This window comes from Xyrauchen texanus, chromosome 35, assembly GCF_025860055.1.
Source record: "Xyrauchen texanus isolate HMW12.3.18 chromosome 35, RBS_HiC_50CHRs, whole genome shotgun sequence".
Lineage (NCBI taxonomy): Eukaryota > Metazoa > Chordata > Actinopteri > Cypriniformes > Catostomidae > Xyrauchen > Xyrauchen texanus.
In genome coordinates this window covers 21,276,558-21,302,571 of record NC_068310.1, presented here as the reverse complement: position 1 = coordinate 21,302,571, position 26,014 = coordinate 21,276,558, and the positions used below count along the sequence as shown (strand labels likewise).

The window sequence follows — 26,014 nt, the reverse complement described above, 5'->3', positions numbered from 1 at the left end:
CTGAGAGGAGGGAGGCCAAACACAGCTCATGAAGATTTAATGAACACTCAGTTCCTTTATTTCCCTTGCAATGATTGGAGACAGAGGTGTGGAACTTGTAGCACATCAATGGACATGTTTGATTTTTGAGGAAGGCAGAAATTGTGTGCTTCTGTTTATGGATCTAGTCTGTCAATATTAAACTGCTGCTGCCAGCCAGTTACAGCATAAAACTCACAATGACATGACAGTATTGTGGTGGTACTACGGAACAGTAATGGCATCAAGTGGCTTTATCATGGTACTGGATGAGCTTGCTGGTCAAGCTTCAAAGCATGGTGTGGACACCAGCACACCAGTATCTACATCTTTTCTGCAGGGATAGTACTTTTTTGTTAGTGTTAGTTAGTCTTGTTTATTTTGTTAGGTAGTTTTGTTTGTATATGGCTAGGAAGCAGACTTAAATTGATATTTAAGTTTTGCATAACATAATTCTAACTGGATGAGTACATAAGGTGGTTGTTCTTAAACCGTTCAGAGTCCTGTGGCATTAAGGATGTGGCCACACGGCTGGAAAATCGAATTAACTATATAACTTTCCATAAAGCTGGTGAGAAATCCATATGTTTATTTCTATATCAGGTGGGCTCACAGGCATTGGTATTTAGAGTTGGCACAACCTGCGTACATCTGTACAGTGCTAATGAGTGTATTTGGGTGTGTTAGCTTGTATTTGAGTGTGAAAATGGTAAAGACCTGAGATGTCTATAAATCTTCTGTTGTGGAGCACTAATGTCTGATATCCCTGCTAAAAGACCAGCTTAGGCCAGCTTTAAGTTCCATAATTAATGCTAGTTTGGTGCTGGTCTATACAGTGGACCCGCATTGCCATGTTGTTCACTAATGAAGCTGCTTGACCTCGGGAAGCTTTTTGGTTAAGTTAGATAAGAAGCCTGGGTGGGCATCCTATGCTCTGCACCAGCCTCCAAAACATGATGACCAGCAATGCTAGTTTTTTAGTAGGGATAGCCGACCCCTTTCCAGCGGACTAGGGTTTGCTGTCCTGGCACAGAGATTGGCATTCGGCTTTCGCCCACTCACACTCTCTCACACTCATAGTGTACACAAGTTCTCACCTCTTTCTCATGATAGAGTAATGCAGCTCTTCCTGTTTGATATCTGCATGATCTCCACTGGCACGCTCGCTGCCTTCACTGTCGTCACTGCTGAAAACGGACACCAGCTCCTTTTTGGGCACCCGTGTTGGCGGCAAGGGAATGGTTCGCTTCTCTGCCAGTCGCCCACGGTTCTGCGGGAGCACAGAGGGGACAGACAGACTGAGACTCTGCAAACAGCTTTAACCAATCTTTCTGGCTTGAGCTATAGAGAAATAGCTCTTGCTATTAGTAGGATCCATCACACACTTATCAAAATGTTTACTGTCTTTAAAGGACCAATGAAAATTGTTCGGTGAGAGCAGTTTTTTCCTGGGTTGACATAAGTTCTGCACCCTCTTCCTGTTTCAATAGAACATATTTAAGCACTTTTCCTTTTTTTTTTATAAATACCCAAATATCATTAATTTATGTCACAGGCATAAACAATGATTTACTTCTTGCTGGCCGATTTCAGGATAGGCGTTCTCATTCTAAATAGCATCTGAGAGCATTTGATTAGATACAAATTTGTGAAGAGCAACATCATAAATATTTTTGTATCCATTTTACTTGGAAGGACAGACTATACATTTTATATGTGTAGGCTATATCTGCTAAAAGTTCATTTTGTCATCATTTAGGAGTATACTGTTATTTAGTTGGCCACAAAATTCTAATTTGATTAGACTTTAGAGTTTTAACAGTTTTAATGTTGTTTTCACTATGTTTTTGCTATGTGTTCATTTTATTCACGAAAGACTACAAATAGCAACAGTTAGCGCAGCAGAGTACACATACACATCATAGTTACTAAAAAAGTAGCACTTTCATCACAAAGTGACACAGGAACAGCCTTATTACATGGAACAGAAGGAAATAGTTCATGGATCACCCTTGTTGGGATTCAAACTTGCAATTTTTTGGTTTGTAACCCAGATCTTCAAACACTCCTCTACACCAACCCACCCAAAAATTCAGCTCTTCTTGATATTGTCTATCAGAAGTTGTAGAAAATGACAATCAAAAAGCTATAAGGCTTGTCTATGCCACAGCACAATGCTAATCCTCCTGCCTGTTAGTTTTTTCCAATAATTCAAAGCAAGCTGTCATTCCAATTACTCATGCTGTCATGTGAACCACGCAGTTCAGCCCCACAGGTCACACACATCGCAGGCGTTTCTGAATCAAAATCCGTCTCATAAACGATGATAAATCATGAATCATGGGTCACGAATCCTTAGGAAGAAATTATAGAATGAAGAAAGGAAATGCACAACATGCTTTCCACTGGAAATAACAGTCAGGGAGAGCCATGCAGTGGGAAAGACCATTGATTCACAAGGCCGAGGATGGAGGATGAGTGAGCAAGCCGTGATAGTGATTCCTTCTCTTACTCTCACATCAGACATCTAAAGAGAGTGAGGGATGAAGGGGATGAGGGGCCCTCAGGGTTTAGTGTGTGAAGCTGGACGACCTTAAGTGTGACCTGAAGGGGTCAGTGCAGATTTCGGCTGCTCCATCAATATCCATGAGGGAACAGAGATGGAGAGAGTGGATTTAGAAGGAAAGGCTATGATCAAAATGGAATACTAGCTTACTATGTACAGAATACTGTGCAACATTCAGTTCTCTGTATACTGCCTATAGTGAGAAGAAGGGATGGGCATTCATCAATAATTTGTTATTCGAATATTTAAGCTCATAAAAAACAAATATTAAAATATTCTATTATTTAAATGAAAGTAATTAATGAAAAATATATTCAAAACAAGTTTATATCATGTCCTGTGTTTTTGTATATATATTTAAACAAGCAATGCATGAAAACAAAAAAAGTATAGAATGAAAGCATTTAAGCTCACGCAAGGCAAAGAAAAAGAAACCGCTAATGAAGTAGACTGACGCAGTTAATGTACAGGACGAGTATAAACACTCGACATATAATAGTTGCATGTTTATATTGTATCTCATGTCATGTTTTTGTTGAGATAAACAAGCATATCCACGTGCTCAATAAACTAGGCTCATTTATACACACCAGTTTAATTAATGGAATGTCCCTTACCTCAGCTAACAAAGTCTTTCTCAGATGCCATGTTTGTTACAGAAGTGTCGTGGAGATTACATTGCTACGGGGAAGCTGCTCTCTGATGAGCTGTACATATACGAGAGTAAAGTGTACACTGCTTATCCAGTACATTTAAACAGGAACCCAGCTTTCTCACAGTAAGCCACATTCTCACAATAACCCGCTTTTTTGGTGTCCATCTGAACATACTGATAGAACCATTTGCTCAACAAATGTGATCAACTTGTGTCCACACTCAACAGCACCACCCAGTGCAGATATAAATGCCAGTTTTAGTTTGTGTGTTCAGGATTTAACATGCATATCACTGTAAATATGGCCAGCAAAGCAAAACTTTGCGAAATTCGAATAGTATTTTTACAATTACAATAATTATTTCAGAACAAATATATTAATATTTGACTACTCGTACACATCCCTATTAAGAAGCATTATTCCAGTATAAATGTTTCAAACAGGACAGATTATAATCTAAAACACCCGAATTAGGTCATAACTCAATTTGGGAAAAAATGTGTAGTTACTGCTTTCAGATGGTTCTTAATAATACTGCATCAATAATAATAGTATGGTAGTTTGCTATTCTGAACATAGCCTAAGAGAGGAAAAATCAGGTGAAAGAGATAGAAAAACAGTACAGGACTGTTCAGAGATCCAGAGGAATGCATATAGTTTTGAAAACATTCTTATAAGTGTCTCTGTGCGAATGAGTGGTGTATGCGTGTGTGTGAGCATGCCTGCATCTCAGCTCTGTCAAACTTTGCAGAGCCCTGCAGCTATCCTTCCTCCACACCCAAAGCTTGCACGTGCACATACACATATGCAGAGCATCCCACAAGAACCGAGGCATGAGTGGCAGGCCAGGGCAGGAGGTAGAAAGACTAGCCAAGAGGCAAACAGGTGCAGCCCTTCTGGATTCTCTCAAGTGGCATACATAAAAAGGAGGGGAAAAAGGGAGAAAAGATGAAAACATCCCTGAGGATGGGCAGGCTGCACACACATTTTTCTGTGAGCAACTGTCTTTTCTCTTTTCTTTTTTCCAGAGAAAGCAGATTTTTCTTTCTATCTCTGTTGTAACCTGGAAAATTTAATTTATGACAGTTTAGCACAACACTGAGGCCTTTTGTACACTTTTTTTCTATTGCTTGGTCTGAACCAGAGTTTGATTCCGCCCCCCTGCCCCAGCTGGTCTCTTTTCATGTTGTTTTATTTGATTCGGAACTGCGGTACATATGCAAGAACAACTGTATCTAGGTAATGACTCAGGAAAAGATGCCAGAATCACTGTTTAAATTATGTTTTGCCCTTTTTACTATTATACTAATACTATTAAAACTTAACTCCCACAAAACGACATTGCACCTTTTTGTCGTGGATGCGTTGCAACAGATGCAAAAGAATGCGACTCACAGAAGGAATTTCAGTGGAGACAAGAAGCAGTGAGAAATGTAAATTAATATAACAGGCAAATTATCAATAGTGGTTAACTTTCGCAAGTTGGTTCACCTAAATATGCATGTTTACATGCACACCAGTATGCTGATATCTTCCAAAAATCTGCTTATTTAAACAGAATCCGACAAAGAAAGAAAGAGATATAATCATATTATTCTCTGCTTTTGAAACATGTGCGTACATTGGATCAACCGGTAAGAATGACGGAAAAGGTGATTTCATACAGTGCAAAAATGTACCCGTGCTGAACAGTTTATTCTCAAAGGGTTAGTTCACCCAAAAAATGAAAATTCTCTCCTAATTTACTCACCCTCATGATATCCCAGGTGTGTATGACATTCTTTCTTCAGCAGAATACATTTGAATAAAATGTGAAAAATATCTTTGCTCAGTAGGTCCTTAAAATGCAACTGGATCGTGATCTGACATTTGAAGCTCCAAAAAGAACAGACAGTCAGCATAAACGTCATCCATATGACTCCAGCGATTAAATAAATGTCTTCTAAAGTGACATACATTTTGGTGTGAAAAAGATCAATATGATAGTACTTTTTAAAATCTAAATCATTGCTTCCAGTCAGCAGCAGTATGTGTGTGTGACAATCGCGTTGGCGCGTGAGACATGTGAGAACTGACGCACATGCGACCCACCCGGAAGAGGAGTGCTGTTTACAACAGAGTAAGGGGAACGCAAATTTTAAGCATACAACATTTTTTTTAAATAGAAATAGCCATTTGTAACATTCTAAATGTCTCTCAATCAACTCTAAATTACATTTCAGGTTTATTCTCATTCATGTATGTCCAAGTATTTTGGCAATTAAGTTAACATACTGCACAAAACTAATATAATGCAATATCATAGAAGAGGAAATTTATCCTCTACAATATTGCAGCAATTATCCAGATATGGAATGAGATTATTAAGCAAATTGTTATCAACTCCTACATGCCAACTGAATAAAATAAGGCAAAAATAAAAATGTCACACGGTGTTTAGTGAGAGATGTGATTGATTCAAACCCTAAAAGTGGTTGTTCTGTATACGTATTATTGCATTACAGTTGTAATAATAAAGTCTTAATTAACATTATGGTTATTTAACATATTGAGATATTATTATCAAGTAAAATGTAGCCTTTGGTTACATTATGTTTTGTGATTTCTCATACCTTCTTTATATAATATTCATACCTTGTGCACTTTTGGCCTCTAGCGGGTGATTCTTTTCAGACAGAAAAACAGCAGTACAGGGCAGGGAAGTACAGTACAGCACCGTGAGCGACAGTGTTACCTGCTAGGACAGTTTATTTTGAACAAGAGGGGCAAACTGTTACACAAAGTACAATACCGAACTGATGTGGATTGATAGAAGCAGAAAACCCGTCTATGCACAATGGTGTGAGGAACTGGACGGCAGGGGAAAAAAAAATTATGTTCAGTGAACAGTCAAAAAGAGATCGCAATGTATGTATTTGTAACTATATCAGATATTATTATACATGTTTTTTTATTAACAATTTTTATTGATTCCATTCAACAAATTAACTAAACATGCATGAACATTCTTGAATCTTAACACACCACCAAAAAACATGGGTTGTGTTTCCATCTTCTGATTGGCATCGCCAGCAGGTGGGTGTCTTTAAGACCAAGCTAATACAATCTAGAGGGTGTCTAATAGAATGTAAAATCTTGAATTGCATAAGGTGCACCCTTGCATCTCTAGATGCAGACTTGATGTTTTATAGAATCCTAGCCCACACTCCCTCCTCCAATACCAAGTTTAAATCTTTCTCCCATAATCACTTGAGAGAAGTTGAAGCACCGTCCCCAGACTCTGAATTAGCAGGGAGTAATACACTGATGCCTCATGACCTTTTCCAAAAGCAGTAATAACAACTTCCAAAGTATCTGCCGTTTTAGGGGGATGTATGCTACACCCAAAAATAGTACAGAGCAGGTGGAGCAGCTGTAAATAACCAAAAAACTGAGATCTGGGAATAACAAAATGTTTAACCAAATTTTCAAAAGATATCAACACTCCACTTTCATATAGGTCACAGAGTGTATTAACCTCCCTCATAATCCACTCTGACCAGCAGAAAGGGGACTTATTAATACATAATTTTAGGTTCAGCCATTTGCTTGATGCAATGTTTACATAAATGTCCTAATTAAACACTCTGGACACTTTTGTCCATACCATGTGCAAATGCAAGATAACAGGGTGCAACTTAACTTCTCCGGTTAGTTTAATAGAAAGGCTTTGCAATGGCAAAATAGGGGCAAGAACTTCCTGTTTAATACAAAACTAGGGAGGGTCTCTCTCAGGTGGAAGCAACAAATTAGCAAAATGTCTGAGACTGTATGTACAATAATAAAACAAAATCTTGGGTAGGCCTAGTCCACCTTTGTCCATCGGCCAATGCAATTTACTGAAATGTAATCTGGGATGTTTACCATTCCAAATGAAGCACTTCACTATGCTATCAAACTGCTTGAAAAAAGAAAGGGGGATATCTATAGGGAGAGATTGTTGCATTTTGGAATACAATTCATTTTAATAACATTTACCTTCCCAGTCATAGATAAATGTAATGAAGCCCATCTGCCCACATCGTTCGAAAACCTTTTTATTAAATGGTCAAAATGAGCTAACTAAAATCACACAATTTTGCTGGGAATAAAATACCCAAATACTTAATGCTCTGTTTAGGCCACTGGAAGGTGCCTGGCTGAAAAGCCATTACCAGGCAGTACGCTGTTAAAGCCAAAGCTTTGGCTTTAGACCAATTAACTCTGTATCCTGAGAATTTAGAAAAGGAATTAATAATTCTGTGGAGGCAATAGATTGTAGGCATAGATCTAGTAGTTTCAGAGACAAATAATAAAATATAATCTGCTTAAAGCAAAAGCTTATGCGCCACACATCCCGCCACCACCCCTGGAAAATCATCCTCCTTTCTTAACGTGGCTGCTAATGGTTCCAGGGCAAGACAGAACAATAAGGGGGAATGAGGGCAACCCTGCCAGGTGCCTGTTTCCAGAGTTAAATAATCTGAAATTAATCCATTCGTTTGAACCTCTGTAACTTAATCCATCCAATAAAAGTATTCCAGAACCTCTACATTTCCAAAATCAAGATATCCCATTCTACCATAACAAACGCCTTTTCGGTGTCAAGTGAGATGGCAGTCTGATTGTTCGCCACTCTCCACATGACATTAATGAAACGCCTAATGTTATCAGAAGAGTTATGGCCCAGAATAAACCCCACCTGATCTATATGTATAAGAGTAACTTTACTTAATCGGTTAGCTAAAATGTTAACGTCTAGCTGGATCAGGGAAATTGGACGGTAACTCTTACACTCACGTGGATCTTTGTCCTTTTTTTTTATTAACAATGTTTTATCGATTCATACATTAAACACAGAAAAACAAAACATATATACAAAGAATCAATATTTAATCCCCACTATTACCCCTCCCAATCCCACTCTGACCCTCAACAACATCCCAGTGCTCATACATGATTATAGACACTTCCAAAAAAAAGTGTCATTAAGTACTCACTTTTGTTGCCAGCAGTTTAGACATTAATGGCTGTGTGTTTATATATATATATATATATATATATATATATATATATATATATATATATATATATATATATATATATATATATATATATATATATATATATATATATATATATATACACATATATATATACACATATACATACACACATATTATCTCACAAAAGTGAGTACACCCCTCACATTTTTGTAAATATTTGATAATATATTTTCATGTGACAACACTGAAGAAATGACACTTTGCTACAATGTAAAGTAGTGAGTGTACAGCTTGTATAACAGTGCAAATTTGCTGTACCCTCAAAATAACTCAGCACAGCCATTAATGTCTAAACTGCTGGCAACAAAAGTGAATACACCCCTAAGTGAACATGTCCAAATTGGGCCCAATTAGCCATTTTCCCTTCCCGGTGTCATGTAACTCGATAGTGTTACAAGGTCTCAGGTGTGAATGGGGAGCAGGTGTGTTAAATTTGGTGTCATCGTTCTCACACTCCCTCAAACTGGTCACTGGAAGTGGTACCTCATGGCAAAGAACTCTCTGAGGATCTGAAAAAAATAATTGTTGCTCTACATAAAGATGGCCTAGGCTATAAGAAGATTGCCAAGACCCTGACACTGAGCTGCAGCATGGTGGCCAAGACCATAGAGCGGTTTAACAGGACAGGTTCCACTCAGAACAGGCCTCGCCATGGTCGACCAAAGAAGTTGAGTGCACGTGCTCAGTGTCATATCCAGAGCTTGTCTTTGGGAAATAGACATAGTAGTGCTGCCAGCATTGCTGCAGAAGTTTAAGGGGAGGGTGGTCAGCCTGTCAGTGCTCAGACTATACGCCGCACACTAAATCAAATTGGTCTGCATGGCTGTCGTCCCAGAAGGAAGCCTCTTCTAAAGATGATGCACAAGAAAGCCTGCAAACAGTCTGATGAAGACAAGCAGACTAAGGACATGGATTACTGGAACCATGTCCTGTGGTCTGATGAGACCAAGATAAACGTATTTGGTTCAGATGGTGTCAAGTGTGTGTGGCGGAAACCAGGTGAGGAGTACAATGACAAGTGTGTCTTGCCTACAGTCAAGCATGGTGGTGGGAGTGTCATGGTCTGGGGCTGCATGAGTGCTACCGGGACTGGGGAGCTACAGTTCATTGAGGGAACCATGAATGCCAACATGTACTGTGACATACTGAAGCAGAGGATGATCCCCTCCCTTCGGAGACTGGGCCGCAGGGCAGTATTCCAGCATGATAACGACCCCAAACACACCTCCAAGACGACCACTGCCTTGCTAAAGAAGCTGAGGGTGAAGGTGATGGACTGGCCAAGCATGTCTCCAGACCTAAATCCTATTGTGCTTCTGTGGGGCAAATATTGACACTTTGGGCCCAATTTGGACGTTTACACTTAGGGGTGTACTCACTTTTGTTGCCAATGCCAATATTAATGGCTGTGTGTTGAGTTATATATATAAAAATATATTAGGGCTGTCGATTTAACGCGTTAATTCAGTGCGATTAATTTTAGCAAAAAATAACACGTTAAAAAAAATGTACGCAATTAAATCGCACCATAATAAAGAAGATGCCTGAGAAATGCAAAATTGCATTACCACCCGTTTACTCCAGAGGGTAGTAAGTGAAATTTCAGCTGTATGAGCAACGCGCAGTTTATACAGTGATGAAAACACTTCAGTAGGCAGAACAACAAACATGCGTTACGTTCTTGCGTTCCAAACACTCGAAGGACTGAAAATGCGATCTAAGGGATCTCAAGATTTGTTTAAATATTGAGTATTAAACTATATTTAACTTGACACAGTGACCTAAACAGTTTATGTTTATGATGCAACACACCCGAGATGTCTAACGTAGATGTAAATTGACGTGCCCTTAAACAAGCCCTCATAATAAATCTCCAACTGATTGACAAATTCACTTGTGAAATGGATTGCTGTGAACTGTATGCCAATGAATGACTTATGATCAATAATATGGAAGTAAACAATACATTGTCTTCTAAAGCCGAAATTTGTATGGCCTTATCAATGATTAACTCTTCTGCTACAGGAATGTAAACATTTAAATTATCTGCATATTTATATATATCATTTTTAAATATTTAAATATAACTATGTATAATTATATATTTATATAAATATGTACAATCATTATATATTGAATTATTGTTATATGATGGGCTTTCTCAGCAAATATTTGTATATGCGATTAATTAATCGGGACACCATGTAATTAATTAGATAAAACATTGTAATCGATTGACAGCCCTAATATATATATATATATATATATATATATATATATATATATATATATATATATATATAAAATCACATATATTAACAACTATACCTCTCTCTCTCTCCACTGTCTCTCCCCAAGAGCCCTCCAAAATGCTATATATCTACCCCATTTCCCCACAAACGAGTCCCATTTCCCCAGTCTTCTTTTTGTCCTTTTTAAGAATCAGTCTGATCCGGGCTTGCATCATGGTTGGCAGATGGTTGGCATGGATCCATTCTTTAATGAATCCTTATAAACTTCTAGTCAGTTCTGTAGCATAAAATCTAAAAATCTCAGCAACAAAGCCATCAGGGCCCGGAGCCTTGCCTGTAGGCAAGGCCTTAATTACCTCGCTAAGCTCCTCCAAGGTTATCTCTGAATCAAGATCATTTTTTTGCTCAGTTGTAAGTTTAGGACGTTCTAATGGTTCCACAATGTTTCTAATATCCTCATCTGTAGATGAAGATGTGGAACTATAGAGATCAAGATAGAATTCTTTAAAGATTTTTAATATCAATGGCCGAGGTAAATATTTCACCACCAGCAGATTTCACTGAGGGACTGGTAGAAAAAGACTCTCTGTTTTATATATCTAGCCATATTTCGAATATTTGTGTTAATTTCGGTTGCATTTTTGCCCAGAGTCCCTGTTAATTTCTGACACTATTGGCATTGTATCTTTCTAAGGTATTTAAAGTTTGTTTTAGACATAATGTTGCAAGTATATAAGATTTTCCCACATATACCAAACTACATTGTGTTAATGCTTGACAGAGTTAAAACATTGCCTACCTTAAAAACAAGTGAAGTTTGATCAGAGGTTAAACGCGTGCAGACAGTTCCCTCGTACCTGAATGAACGGCTCCTCCTTAAAGTTCTTGTATAGTGACAGGGCAGAAAGTCTTGAAGAAGCTAGAGAAGAGAGGACACTGGCAGCAGTTTATGCAATCTGCTGTGCTCATGATGCTGTGCCCTGCGGACTTCTGTCATGCCGCACACAGCGTGTTTTAGTTTACAAACAGATTTAGCGCTTTCAGAAATATTATGTATTTTTTTTGTACTTTATAATTGTGGTAAAAAATAACTGTAGCGAAGTTGAATAATTAATTTTTAATAAACAAGTAAAAGTACTATTATTTATTTACTCTTTAAAAAAAAAGTAGAAAAATTTGAAAAATTTACTCAAGTACTGTAAGGACAGTAGTTGTAATTTGTTACTTTCCACCTCTGCAAATGAATGATTGTCACACTGGAATCATTTATGAGTCACTTTGGATAAAAATGTCTGCTAATTGAATAAATGTAAATGTACATAGGGGTCTGCACCAAAAGTTCTAGTGCCCTAAGTGACAGATACAACTTCCAAATATTATTTAAACTTGCATGTTGTTTAACTGAGATAAATCTTGGTTAAAAACAGAACCGCAAACACCCAAACAAACACACTATTTTCTTCATTTTCAAACATTTATTAGTATATTCTAACATATTCTTAGTGTTTTGGAGCTGTTTACAGCCACTGTTAGTCGAATATGATGTGTGGAGGTTTGTAAGCGGCACTAGTGATGCTTCATCTGATAAAGTAAGCTTTGATAGACGTCTGTTAGCCACAAGGCCTCAGCCCAGACAGGCCTCCACAAACATTTCCCTGCCCCCATTCGTTCTCTCTGCCTAAGCAACTCCCACCCTTCTCAACGTCCTCCCGGAAAGCCCCCGTCCAACCCCCTCGCTTTATTCAGTGCAAATGACGCAGAGCCGGGGGCGGTTGTGCACTATTTCCGGTAACACTTCCACACAGAGGGAGGGTGTTTCAAAACAAAAACATAAAATAACTGGGCTTCAGCTCCTGCCTAAATGTGCATACAGACATTCACACACACACTGTCACTCAAGGATGGAACATTTTTTGAATATTAATTTCCTCGAAGCAACATTTCTATGAATAAGCTCTCCCACACTTAATGCCTGTCCTTCAATGAAACAAGCTATATTTTACTTACCCTCAAGCCATCCTAAGTGTATATGACTTTCTTCTTTCAGCCAAACACAATCTGAGTTATATAAAAAAATATCCTGTAAAAAAATGCCCCATAAAACTCATGAGTTAATACGTTTTGAACTTTTGAGAGATGTTCTCACTCCTTACTGAAAAGACCTCACAAGAGGTAGCAAAGAAACCAATAAGGTACGAGAGCCCTTGCTATAATGTGAATAAAATCACAGCTAAAGTGGTTGCAGGCATTCCACTGCACATGGTGACAAACATCACTCTTTAGCTTTTAAAACAGTTACTACCGTTCATAATAAAAATATAAAAGGACACTAATTAAAACGTTATTTAAATCAAGAAACTTTTTAGTGCCATCCTTCCACTGGAAGATATAGTCCCTTTTCTGTCAACTACGAATAATAACTGGGCTTTATGATTGTTGCACTGTGAAATACATGTAAACAGTAGCTGAGCCCAAATTTGCATACTGTGAAGAGTATGTATTGTACATTTGTACATTTGATGAAGTGCATAGTTATCCACCATTAAAAAAGTATGCAGGTGAGTAATCATCATACATTCTCACACTTCAAATGGAAACATGGACATTGTCCTGTGACTCAAATATGTGACTTAGTAACAAAAACCACAAATATAAATTTACTTAATTTACTAGTTTAATTCAGCATTTTGAATATGATTTATCCTTAGCTTTGGTGGTATTATGAGTAAAGTGTCCAGTGGATTCTAACCGGAGTGTCCATTTCAGATTCTATGCAGATGCAGTAGCTCATCCGGGTATTTCTCACATACTGTTATGAACACTGAGGATTCTGGCATACTAATCAATTCACATACTGCTTTTGCATACTATTTATTAGGGAGGTATGCATATTCAGACATGGAGTAAATCTAGCTGAACAAGTATTTCACTTTATTGCTGTTACTATACAGAGCACTTTAGCATGACTAGAACACTGGATTGACCATTCAGCATCTAGGACAAAAACTTTTAAAAATGCGCAGACTGACCGACTATCTGGTACAAACAGAAACAAGCAGAGTGACACAAACAGTAAAGCATACCAATGCTTTTATAATAAATAACGGTATTCTAGGAACACTGCCTGTCCTCTCAAAATAAAGGAGTGGAAATAATTGTATGTGTCCAATATGATTTCTGGGTTCTCAAGTTTTTATTGTTTGCTCAGGGATGACAGTACGGATGTTACTGAAAAACCGAGAGACGTTTTCTTGGCACAGTGTTTTCTGAAAGGTGCGCTGGCCTTCTGCTGATGTACACACACACACACACACACACACACACACACACACACACAGCAGTAGCAACTCATGACATTCCTGCAGCTGTGGCACGCTCCCCCAGCACTGTCTCTGGGGGACGAATGCCTAATGAGTCACGCATCTGTCTGCTCTAACCTCTGTTTTTGTGTGTGTGTGTATGTGCGCCGCAACCATGCTGTGCGTAAGGAGGCGGGCAGACTTGGCGCTGGGCAGACTTGGCACAGGCTGGGGTGGGTACATGAGGGGAATATACCTATGTAAATTTATTGAAACTTTCAATAACAGAAAAGGAGAAAGATAAATACTTTGTGCAAACTTCTGTGGATGTCTACGCATATCTTCTTCTGGACTGCCACAAATTAGCCATGGTCTTCGGTTACATCCATGTGACTGAATATAATCAACTTTTTTATGTTTACAGTTGTCAAACAATGCCAGACCTAAACATCCCCAACTGCCACATAAACAAAACCAGTATGTTAAAGCTGCCAATAAAAAGCCCAATATGGCTGCAGGGCCGCATTAAGATACTCTGAGGCCACTAGGCTTACTGTTTCGCTGGGCCATGCCAGTCGTCAGACCTGTCCGTGTAGCCATGCACTACACAGACAGGTTTAGCTGTTGAGCACCATCTCTGTATTTGCATCAGTGTCTCCTGCTGAGCGTGTTTACATACACGTCCTCCTGCAAGAGTAGATTGGGGATAATACGATGGGCCCAGTTAGCCCATGCGGTAATACAGCCCTGCATGGCTGTACCTTCATGTAGATAGTGAAGTAAGAGAGAACTGAAACGCAGAACCCACCCACCCTCAACCCAGAAAACCACCCACCAACTTTCCCCCAACTCACAGGGTGAGCGGGCTGTGTCAGCCAAGTGAAGCGTTCACCGGCACGGGGAGGTCAGTAAGAGTATAGCCATGCATGCCAAGATCTCTCTGCCTGTGTTTGGAGACCCCCTCCCCTCAAAAAAAGACAGTCACAGGAGAGCTTTATGGACAAGTACTGACACCACCGCACTCCCAAGAGACGAAAAAATAGGAGCTGGAACCATGACCGAATGAACGAGGTGTGGAGAATGTAAGAGAAAGAGAGAACTTTACAGGACACATTTAAGATAGTAAGTCAAAGCTTACTTTACATATTAAATGTCATCTCAAGACCTGTGTTCTGCTCTACTTGTGGCACGGTGTCTAAATTTTATTAAGAACAAGGACACATTCAGTGAGAACGGCCCCTAACATGGACATACATTTTTATTAACATTGCAATTTTAGGATAAAAATATGTTAGCGTGTATTCTAAAATGTATAGTTTAGATGCTGTCCCCATTTCTGTAACTTGTCAGCTTTCAGACTTTTTTGTAGTTCACTAGAATCCATTAATAGATTCGTTAATGGAACCTTTAAGGAAAAATTTGAATCAATAAAATGAATCGGAATGGAATAGTAAAATACTTCACAATTCCCGTTGCTTTACAATTTTCTTTTTTTTTTTACATTTTATGCATTTGGCAGACGCTTTTATCCAAAGTCCTGTACAGTCCCTGAAAAAAGTGTTGTCGCTTATCTATTTTGTAGAAACACCTGCTATTAACCTGACTTTTAATTAATAAATTGGTGTTAGAAATAGCTCATATGAAAAGCTAAAACCCTCCCAAATGATGATTAATGCACTGAAATAAATTAGTTTCACTGAAAAAAGATTTATAATTTAAACAAGACAGAAAGGTCAAATTTTGGCAAGACAAACGTTTTGTCGCCTATACAGAAATTGAACAAATTTACAGCAAATACAAAAATATGTCAGCAAATTAAGTAGTGGTGCTGTGAGATCCAAATTGAATATCTTGTATGACTTCCATGAGCTTGAAGGACTGCATCCATGCGGTTTGGCAAGGATTCATACAATTTATTGATGAAGTCATCAGGAATAGCAAAGAAAGCAGTCTTGCATGCCTCCCAGAGTTCATCAATATTCTTTGGTTTCGTCTTCCATGCTTCCTCTTTCATCCTACCCCACATATGCTCAATGATGTTCATGTCTGGTGACTGGGCTGGCCAATCCTGGAGCATCTTGATCTTCTTCGCCTTGAGGAACTTTGATGTGGAGATGGAAGTATGCGATGGAGCACCATCCTGCTGCAGAATTTGGCCTCTTTTATGGTTGGGAATATAAGAGGTAGCTAAGATTTCTTGGTATTTTAGACTATTGATGTTGCCTTCCACCCTGCAGATCTCAAGCACACCCCCATACTGGATGTAACCCCAGACCATGATTGTTCCGCCACCAAACTTCACTGTTTCTGGGTGAATCTCGGATCCATGCGGGCTCCAGTAGGTCTCCTGCAATATTTGCGGCGACTGTGGTGTAATTCAACAGAAGATTCATCTGAAAAATCCACCTTCTTCCACTTTTCCAGCATCCATCCTTTTAGCAGGCTGTGGGCCTTGGCAAATGCCACACGGTTTTTCAATTGTCTTTTGTTTAGTGCTGGCTTCTGGGCACTGATTCGACCATGGAGGCCATTTCGAGACAGAATCCGACAAACTGTTCTGGTTGACACAGGGACTTCAGGTGACCAGGTCTCGTGGAGCTCTGCTGCAGTGGAAAATAGGCTGGCCTTGGATTTTCGAGCCAACAAACGGTCCTCTCGAGCAGTTGTCTTGCGGGGTCTGCCTGACCTGGGCTTGTCAAAAATGTCTCCAGTGTCTTCAGATGTTTTTTTTATCCTCTGTACTTGACGCTGAGACACATTGAAGGTGTCTGCCACATCAGCAGTGGATCTGGTCTTCAGCCTCTTGATAATCAAAACTTTAGTCTCAGGGTGAATTTTAGGCATGTTTGCAGAGGTCTAGTTGCAGTTGATGTGAAGGTCTAGTGTACTGGGGTTGTTTTTATACACACCTGAGACCTAATTGATCCATTATTAGTCACAGGTGAAGCTCATATGACAAGGCGACAACACTTATGTCTTTGCAAAAATTGACTCAATGGGCTTTACCAAGCTGTGAATTTTAGTATACTTTTTAATAGTTTCGTTTTGCACTGAAACATTATTACAAAAGCTGTTGGGATTAAAATGAGCCATTTCTTGTAAAGAAATCTTGATTAGAAATATATTTCAGCGGCACTTCAGGTCAATTTGTACACAAGCGACAAGACTTTTGTCAGGGACTGTACATTTCCCACCAACACCCACATAGACACACCCAGCTCTGATACCAGTATACATATACACAAACACACACACACACACACACACACACACACACACACACACCCTTCCCCCACCTGCCTGTAAACCTTTTCTGCATCATGTTTCCCTAACAGACTCCTCAAACTTCAGTGACTGTACATTTCCTGATGAATTTCTCCACATGATCTGACAGATATGTGACACTTTTACTATGCTACACAAACAAAATTAGAAACTAATGTCTCACTTGTTTGTTTTTAGAGGAAAAAACAGCAGAGGGTAGTGCTCTTCAAAACGTTCATCTCTGCGGCAGCGCAATCACAGTTTGAAGCGAAAATGGCTAATAAAATCAATGGAAAAAGCCTGTTGTGAGTTTGGTGAGGTTTTCTGGTTGGCTCTAATTTGCTTTAATTCATGAAAGCAACACACTGCAGAGTCTGCCTGGCTGCTCGCTGCTGACCTGAGGAGGGATCCTGCCGTTGCCATAGCAGCATAGCCTCGGCTCCATGTGTGGGATACAAACACACCACTACACAAACTCTCGTACCACGTACACATACATGCACACATTCAGTCTAACCCCCCACAGTGAGGGAGCTGTTGTGAGACTGTGTGGCGTCAGCCACCATTCTTAACCATACCCAGCCCTCCAACAACGCTTTGCCAATTGAGCGTTGGCCTACACTGACAAACCTCAGCTAATACCACACACTCTACAGTGAAAATATCAGTCTAATTATGCTGCCGACAGTGAATTTGAATCATACAATCAACACCTGAATTACTTGCGTAAACAAGCTGTTTTTACAAATGCACTATTATGTCATCATGCATTTAGTATAGTAGATCTGGAATGTCTGGAATAGAAAAGTGGTATGTCAATTAAATGTTAATGTCTCCTCTCTGGCCAACTCATTACGCAATAAATGGCGATATGATAATATTGTGATTTTTATGTTTAATGTGTAATTATTCAAAACTGATGTATTGCAATCTTTTACTGATTTTTATCTGCACTATTCTTCTGTGATTTGCGCAATTGTTTTCTTAGTTCATTCAGAGTTTCGATTTTGGTCGAATATAAATCATGTGTGTTGACTTAATTTTACAGTATATTTCATCCTCTCACACACTTTCTCAGAAGGGTGGTCATTCTCCTTTTTCTCCAAAAATATTCATGCGAAGCATTTTGATTCTTGGCATGAAAATATTGATTTAGTATTGTGAGGTAAAATATTGTAGAATCGCAGTACTTTGATATATAAAATGTTTCTCCCAACTCCAAATTTTCAGTGGATCTATTTAGTTTATGAGGGGGAAAAACTCAGTTTCTTCTTCTTTCTGCAAGTTTAGTAGCTGTAAAATGAATATATCAACAACAGCTAAGATTGTTCGCTTCGAAGGCCCAACTTTGAAATGCTTAGAATGCAACATCACTATCCTCCATGTTTTTAACCAGCTGTATTCCCAACCCCCCATTGACAACTTTTTCATGACCCAGGACACAGTGGGGGAAGCCCTGATTCGAAGAGATATTTACGAGATGGAGTGGAGTGTAATTTCCTGCCAGCCTCCACTAGTTCCACTGAAAAAAAACAGGGGAGAGGAAGCACATTTCTCTTGGAAGACAACAGCCAGGCCAACTGAGTGGATCTAACACTTAAAAACATCATCATCTAGCCATCCACACTGACACAAACAAACAACGGTTCTATGATATCAAGCACTCTTCGTTAGGGTATTTCTAAATATAATCTATTAGAGGAAGGTTATAAAGAACTCCACATTAGTTTACAGCCAGTAAGCTAAATGTTATGAGAAACTCAGAGTGGAGCCAAGGAAAACTTGATTGACATTTTGCCATAGGACATATCCTTCCTCTGATATGACTCATGAGGGGTAAAAAAAGCTGCTGAATGTGGTTACAGAGTGTTGAGAGGTGAGTGAAGAAAGGAACTGAGCTCTTTAGTATGACTCAAAGTCTTGGTAGGTCATTAAACAACATAAGACGAAAGCTGTCATCCCTGTCAAAAATCATCAGTCAAGTCAATCAAGTGGTTTTTATTGTTGTTCAACCATATACAGTTAGTACAGTACACAGCGAAACAAGACAACGTTCCTCCAGGACCATGGTGCTACATAAAACAACATATTGCAAACACAGAACCACATGAGACTACACAGACTAAATAATATTCCTACATAAAGTGCACGTACAAACGTGTGCAAAAAAGTACTGGACAGTACAATAAATTACTAAAAGGAACAGGACAATAGACACAGTATGAGACAGTGCAGTGCTGACCAGTACACTTTTTTAATGAATAGTGCAAATGGATGACACTTTCTAAAAATGCCAAATGTAAACATAACATACTATATAATGTATGGTATCATGAACACCAAAATGGAGCATGTTGCCATGTTTATTTGTATTTAAGACTACAAATGCAAAGAACCGTGACAGAGCCTGTTATTTATTTTTCATGTTTTGTCTTGTGTAGTATATGGATGCAAATTCCCAAAGAAGCACTAAAAAGTAAAAATTTTAAATGGCTTAAATAAAACTCACAATATACTTATTAGTGTAATTTATACTATGTGGTAATTATTTTGAGCTCTTCCCTTCGATGCCGACAAATTTAGTATTTTACTAATCTACTGAATTTAAAGGTTGCCATAAGAAATGTATGATACAAGGTGCAAATCAGCCTTTTAAGATCACTTTGAAAGTATTCAAACTACTTGTGGCAGGGCGGAGGGCGGGGCCGGGTCGTGATCCTACACACCCGGTCCCGTATTAGGCTAATTATGCCTCCGTGAGGGTTAAAGGTCGACTGCAGGGGATCATGCGGGAGAGAGAGATCGTTTACGGACATGTCCGTCGTGTGTGTGTTTGTGTCTTCTTTTAAGTTTATCATTAAACTATTATTTATATTGAAAAGCCGGTTCTCGCCGCCTCCTTTCCATTGTTCCCTTTACACTGGTGCCGAAGCCCGGGAAGGAGGAGGGATACGCCGTAGTAGAGTTCTCGCCACTACCGTCCACCCCAACGGAGCAGCCGCGGCCATCTGCCGGGGGACGAGGAGCCCAGCCACCTGAAAGAGGACGATGGCCGTCAACCGCGTCAACCGCATTGTGAATGATAAGATAATCATCAGACCAAACCAGTGAAAACCATCCTTAACTTCCTCCAAAATCAGCTAGCCTGTGATTCTAATGCCCTCAAAGAGAGGTACTATAAGGGCCCCAAACAACTAAGCCATTAGGTTTTCATCTCCTAGCTCTGGCTCAGGCCATCCTCAGTATTTACCTCCATCCCTCAAACACCTCCAGCTTATCTGAAGTGGCTTCACTTTGCATGCCGCAGCCTCAGTAATCACCAGTCGCTATGTTCAGTAGCTCAGTAAGCTTCTTTCGTCCTTCCCCTTCAGATTAACTGGTAGAGGCGGCAATAGACGTGCACAGTTAGATAAAAACACAGCACCTGTGTGGACAAATTCAGCAACCAGACAACCAATAGCTACTTGGTGTGAACACATATACGCACACTGCGCAATGCTGATTGTTCTATTAGAGGTGGGAGATGCAGTAGAGTGGTAATAATAGAGACAGCTATTAATATTACTGATTAACTTAGAACATGCTCCCTGTCTGTGACATTGCCATATTGTAATATGCAAGCAAAAGAAACTGAGCAAAACATCACTAAAATGCCCTCTAGTATGGATGAATCTTTCAACTTTTACTTTCTGACCTTCACAGACACTCCGCTAGTTTTGTCATCTACATGATCAAAAATGTGAAAGTAACACTGTAAACCCTAATAAGTTTACTGTACTCAATTAACGGAGTTAATCACAATTGAATTATGTAATGGAGTCTCCAGAACTTGTGTAATTAAGCTCACTTAACTTGGTGTTCATATTGAATTAACTTAACTATTTAAGTTAAGGTAACTAGATACACGTACACTTAACTCAAGAGTTGATTTTTAAATGATGTTGCTTCAATTTAACAATTTTATTGCGATGGATGCAACAAAACAACATAAATAAAACTATAAAAGAGCAGCAAAAACCTCTTAATTTTTAATAGCAACTATTTAAATGCTCCCATATGTTCCTCTTTGACCAACAAAAAACACAACAAACAATTCTAATAAATAATTCTAGTACAAGGCATTGTGAGTATCCCCCACAGCCTCAATTTTGTACTCAACAGTTTGAGATATTAACACTTAGAACCTTAAGTCTACGGATTTTTAAGAAGAAGAAAAAAATAGTTCAAGGAAATTAGATTTTTGAGTTAAGAGCCCAAAACTTGGCATTTCAAGTAAAGACAACTTGGTTTTACCAGTGATGACAACACTAGGGTTTACAGTGAAGGTACATGTGGAATATTTTGATTGAACATCTACTACAGATAATCCTTACATTGCAGCCAATTCCAAACATTTCACATTTCCTTGTACTTGGACCTTATTTGCTTTCTGAGAAACAACCCTGAAAGCACAAATAGCAAGTCACTGTCTTTCTGAACAACTTTAATATAATTAAAAAAAAAAACGCATTATTCATAAGCAGCAGGCAGTCATCCACTGCTTGACTTTCCATTGAGTAACTTTCACATGCTTTATGTGCTTGCATATTCTGTCATCCTGTAATGTACTGTGTAGAGCACTTAAATTGACAGACTGATAAATAACAAATAATTGGCATATTTAAAATACACATTCAACAGATAAATCAGTGCACACAACCCATCAGAAATAATATGGACCATACTGAATTTTTTGAACTGAACACTCACCACAGGAGATGAAATTCTACAACCTGGGCAGTCACAGATTGGAGGATGTACCTGTAAGATTCCTTTGGACATAAGTGTCTTCAGACTTTTCCCTACAAATACAGAAATACAGCTTTTAAACCTCCAGGAAATGAATGCGCACATGCAAAAAAGTACCGTATATAATCCAATAGCCTAACCACCGACAGAAAACAAGAGAGGGAAAGAAGAAAATGTCATTCAGATGTACAATTCCATTGACCACTCCTTTTGGCATCATGCAATAAACACTGTTTTTCAAATGAGTCATTCAGAAATGGACTTTCCTACTGATTTAAAAAAAAAAAAGAAAAAGAAAAAGCCAAATACACCTCTTCAGTGACTTGCCTGCTGTTAAACGCATCCGTCCAAAATGCGAAACCAGGCAAGATAGTTGCCGCAAAAAAAAAACCTGACTAAAAAAGAAAATTTCTCTTATGCAAGTGACCAAGAGCGATACCCAGAGCCAACATCACTCTTTACTGGCACATAGTTACCAGAGTAGGACTACACGCGTACAAAATGAGTCTGTAAACGAAAATAAACAATCGTCCGAAAGGAGACTTGAAACCCATGAAAATAAACTCACGTAACCTTACAAAAACCGTTTCAGAAAAGGAGAAATATCAGCACGGAGTATTTGACATTACGGTAACACCTACAAATCTTGTGTTTCTACCAAATAAATGTTTCGAATGAAATCCAGCAGTATAATAAATCTACTGGTAGATTAGATGCCGCTGTGCAATAACTCCAATACAAAAAACTACTTAATGTTGACATATTTCAGTTTGAGAAGTTTTTAGATGTTTTATTAAAGTAAATAATTTTTTATATATATATATATATATATTAATTTGAGGGAATATTTCATATGCATGCACAATATATGTGAAAATGGCCAAATTAAGCGCAGTGACATTACTTTTCCAATAGTGTGAATCTCGGATTTGGGTAGAGAAGGGCACAGCCGAGGAAAAGTATGCTCTCCTCATTATCATCACTGAGTTTCTAAAACACTGTTAAGAACAACGCAACAAAATTATAGTCCCTAAAATAACCAGCATTTAATATCGTTAATAAACAACCCTAATTCATAACCAGAAAAGTGCATGCAGCGCGTGGTCTTGCCCCGACTTACCTTTGTGCCTTATGCTCCGTTTCCAGTCTTTGGCTGTCTCTCTTCCACTCACAAACTGGAACTCGTTTGGGGTGAGCCACTCACCCCGGTATTTGATGGAGGGCCCTTTGCTGCCCTGGCACAGTTTGTTAATGTACAGTAGTGCTTTGTTTTCCCCGCATTCCACTTCGATAAAAGGTTCCCCGTTGTCGAAAAACGGCTGAAAGTCCGGGATAGAGGAGAACCTCTCCAGCATGAAGTCGTCCGGGTGATGGTGAAGGTGCTGTTGATGCAGCGCGCTGTCGCGAAGCCCCAAGTACGCGCGGTGATGATGGGCGAAAATGTGGTCGTACGGCGGCGGATGAGGGGTCACCACGGGGATAGCGGTGGCATTTAAAGGGGCCAGGTATTCGGGCTGGTTGAAGGCGGCTAATGCCATGTCTTCTCCATCCAGTCTCTCCTTTTTGATGGCAGGCATGTTACCCGAAGCGTAGCGCCGGTAACGATTGATTAGCAGTTCATGCGTCCCAACTTGTGTCCCTGTTTGCGGAGTTGGCGAGTTCGAGACTTCCACGCGCACCGGTGTGCTTTGCGCGCGACTCCCGCGTTGCTGGCTGACAGCAGAGCGCTTAAGTTCAGCGACAAATTGCCATTCACCACTTCACTGTTCTCTATAGCCCTTCTCCTCACTGCACTACTCGCATGACGGGTCTTGGCGCGCTCCTGCCCACCACATCAAATCGGACTAATACCCGACAACATCTCCACCAGATATTAACGTTGAACATGGTTAAATGATTGTTTATCCTTCCCTTCAGACTGCTTTCATATAATTGTAATCAATGATGCGTATGTTAACTTCGCTGTTAATTTCCTCGATCAGCTCTGAGCCAGTTCTAAGTTGCTTTCTGTCCAGAAAGTAATGAGGGCATCGTGAAACTAGCATATTTTAATACATAATAAACGATGCATGTGTGGTGTAGCCCACATAAAAGTTCAGAAGTACATGCACCTAGGAGTTTTAGCCAGACTGGCTCGGAGGATTTTCATATCTTACGAGGATATGAAATAATTATCCTTTCTCTGTTCTCCGTTTTAATTTGAATGTTGTTCGACTGCAACTGGTGGGACATTTGTTGTTGTTTTTTTCCCTTGCTCTCTCTGTCTCTCGTACTTTTAACCCCTAATAAGTCGTTAAAGTCACGCTTTAGTTCACAGACCCAGACCAAACAAGATTCGAGCTCTCCGCCGCTTCTCAAACTTGGCCCAATTTAACAGCGGAGGCAGAGCGAGCGTCAGCACATGAAGGGGGTCCACGACGGACGAGGTTGCGTCACAATTTCCAGTCACTGCATAAAGTTCAGAGAAAACATATAGCTGTATTTTACTTTCCATTCTTACAAAGTTCTGTGGTAACTTTTGTTCAGCTATATAGTTGGTGAATACATTTTTATGAAGAGACAAGTTGTTACCATATATATATATATATATATATATATATATATATATATATATATATATATATATATATATATATGCTATAATTAGGTTGCCACTGTTTATTTTACAATATATGTACACAAAAGCTGAATCAAGGGTTTTCAGGTTTTCAAATTGAGGTCCAGGTATACCCAGGGGCCTACAAGGAAGTACTAGGGGGTGTGCAGAAAAGTTCAGAAAAATAAATATATAAATAACATCTAGGCCTAGTAAATTTGACATTATTACTTATTCTGAAATCATGAGATTAATCATGATTATTTATTGTATTGACAGCCATTGTTTTTGGAATAATATTTATTTTAAAAAGCACTACACAAATAAATAATACTTTGTATACATTTATTCCAATAGTGGGTTTACACTGTCAACTTAAACAAGTAAATATTTTCCTAATAATATTTTAATAATTTGCTGGGGATAACTCAATATAAAGTCCTTTATTAAATTTAGCAAACAACATGTTATCTATCATGCTTTATATTTTAGTTAGGGGACCATCAGATTGGGGGGCTCTTGCCATCAGTAAACTTGAAAACACCTGCTTTAATCTGTCAAACAACATCAATTTGAGATGTAATGCAACATTAAATGGATTGCTTTCTAAAGGGTATGTCAGGAATTTATGTAACAAGAAAGTTGACACATTATTTCAGTAAAATATCTACAGTATCTAAAAATAAAAGTACAACATTAAAAACGATTAATTCAACAGTACAATGTTTCACCCTCTTTAATTAATCCAAACATCACTAATAAAATGAAATATGTTATTTACAACTACATAATTTATTTACATGTTTACAAGGATTACTTTCAATAGCTTTTCGTTAATGGTACTTATATACAGTGTATGTGTATGTGTGTGTGTGTGTGTGTGTGTGTGTGTATAACATTTATTTTATGTAATTATATGATGCAGCCATGAGGAGAGTTTATACATAACAGTATGATGAAATGATTCTCTTGGTGTAGGTGAACAAGCAGATAATGGTTTCCCAATGCAGTGGCATCATGAGAGTTAGAAACTAGTTGATAATATGTATTATCATTTTAAAACATAATTTAAATCAACAAATTTAATATTCTGCCTTAATATTTTCAGGCAAAGAATATTATGATTTTTGCTATTGTTAATAAACTTAGTCAACCTTTGAGGAAAACAAGCAGAGCTTAGTTTTGGTAAAAATAAATAATCTTCCTTACTAATCACAATACACAGCTTAGTTCAGAATGAGACCGTTTGATGCCCAATTATGTTACAGAACCATGCAGGTTGATGTGGCAATGTCTTTATCATGTCTGTGATACATTGCTGTCTGACTATAGTCTTTGATACACCAAGACTTTCTGTGCACTATTAAAATCTAGAAATAAAAATCTCCCCCACAAAGACATATCACGAGAAAACAGGAAATAATCAAAATGTCAAAGGTTATATGAGACATCAGGAGCTCCCTTAAACCCCAAGTGTGAGGATCCCCCTCG

The 26,014-nt window shown here is 38.7% G+C and overlaps 1 protein-coding gene across 3 annotated transcripts in view; it reads right to left on the bottom strand.

Moving 5' to 3' along the window:
- The window catches only part of LOC127629229 (sterile alpha motif domain-containing protein 11-like), an 84,305-nt gene extending 60,051 nt beyond the window's left edge, over positions 1 to 24,254 (bottom strand). For all 3 annotated transcript variants that reach the window (XR_007968751.1, XM_052106366.1, XM_052106365.1), the window contains exons 1-3: positions 23,048 to 24,254; positions 21,889 to 21,980; positions 1,116 to 1,288 (exon numbers count right to left, since the gene is read on the bottom strand). Coding sequence is in view for 2 of the 3 variants with exons in the window: in XM_052106366.1 (XP_051962326.1) it covers positions 1,116 to 1,288; positions 21,889 to 21,980; positions 23,048 to 23,504 (722 nt within the window). In the remaining variant the exon portion in view is untranslated. The remainder of the gene's footprint in view (positions 1 to 1,115; positions 1,289 to 21,888; positions 21,981 to 23,047) is intronic.
- Positions 24,255 to 26,014: the final 1,760 nt, after the last annotated feature.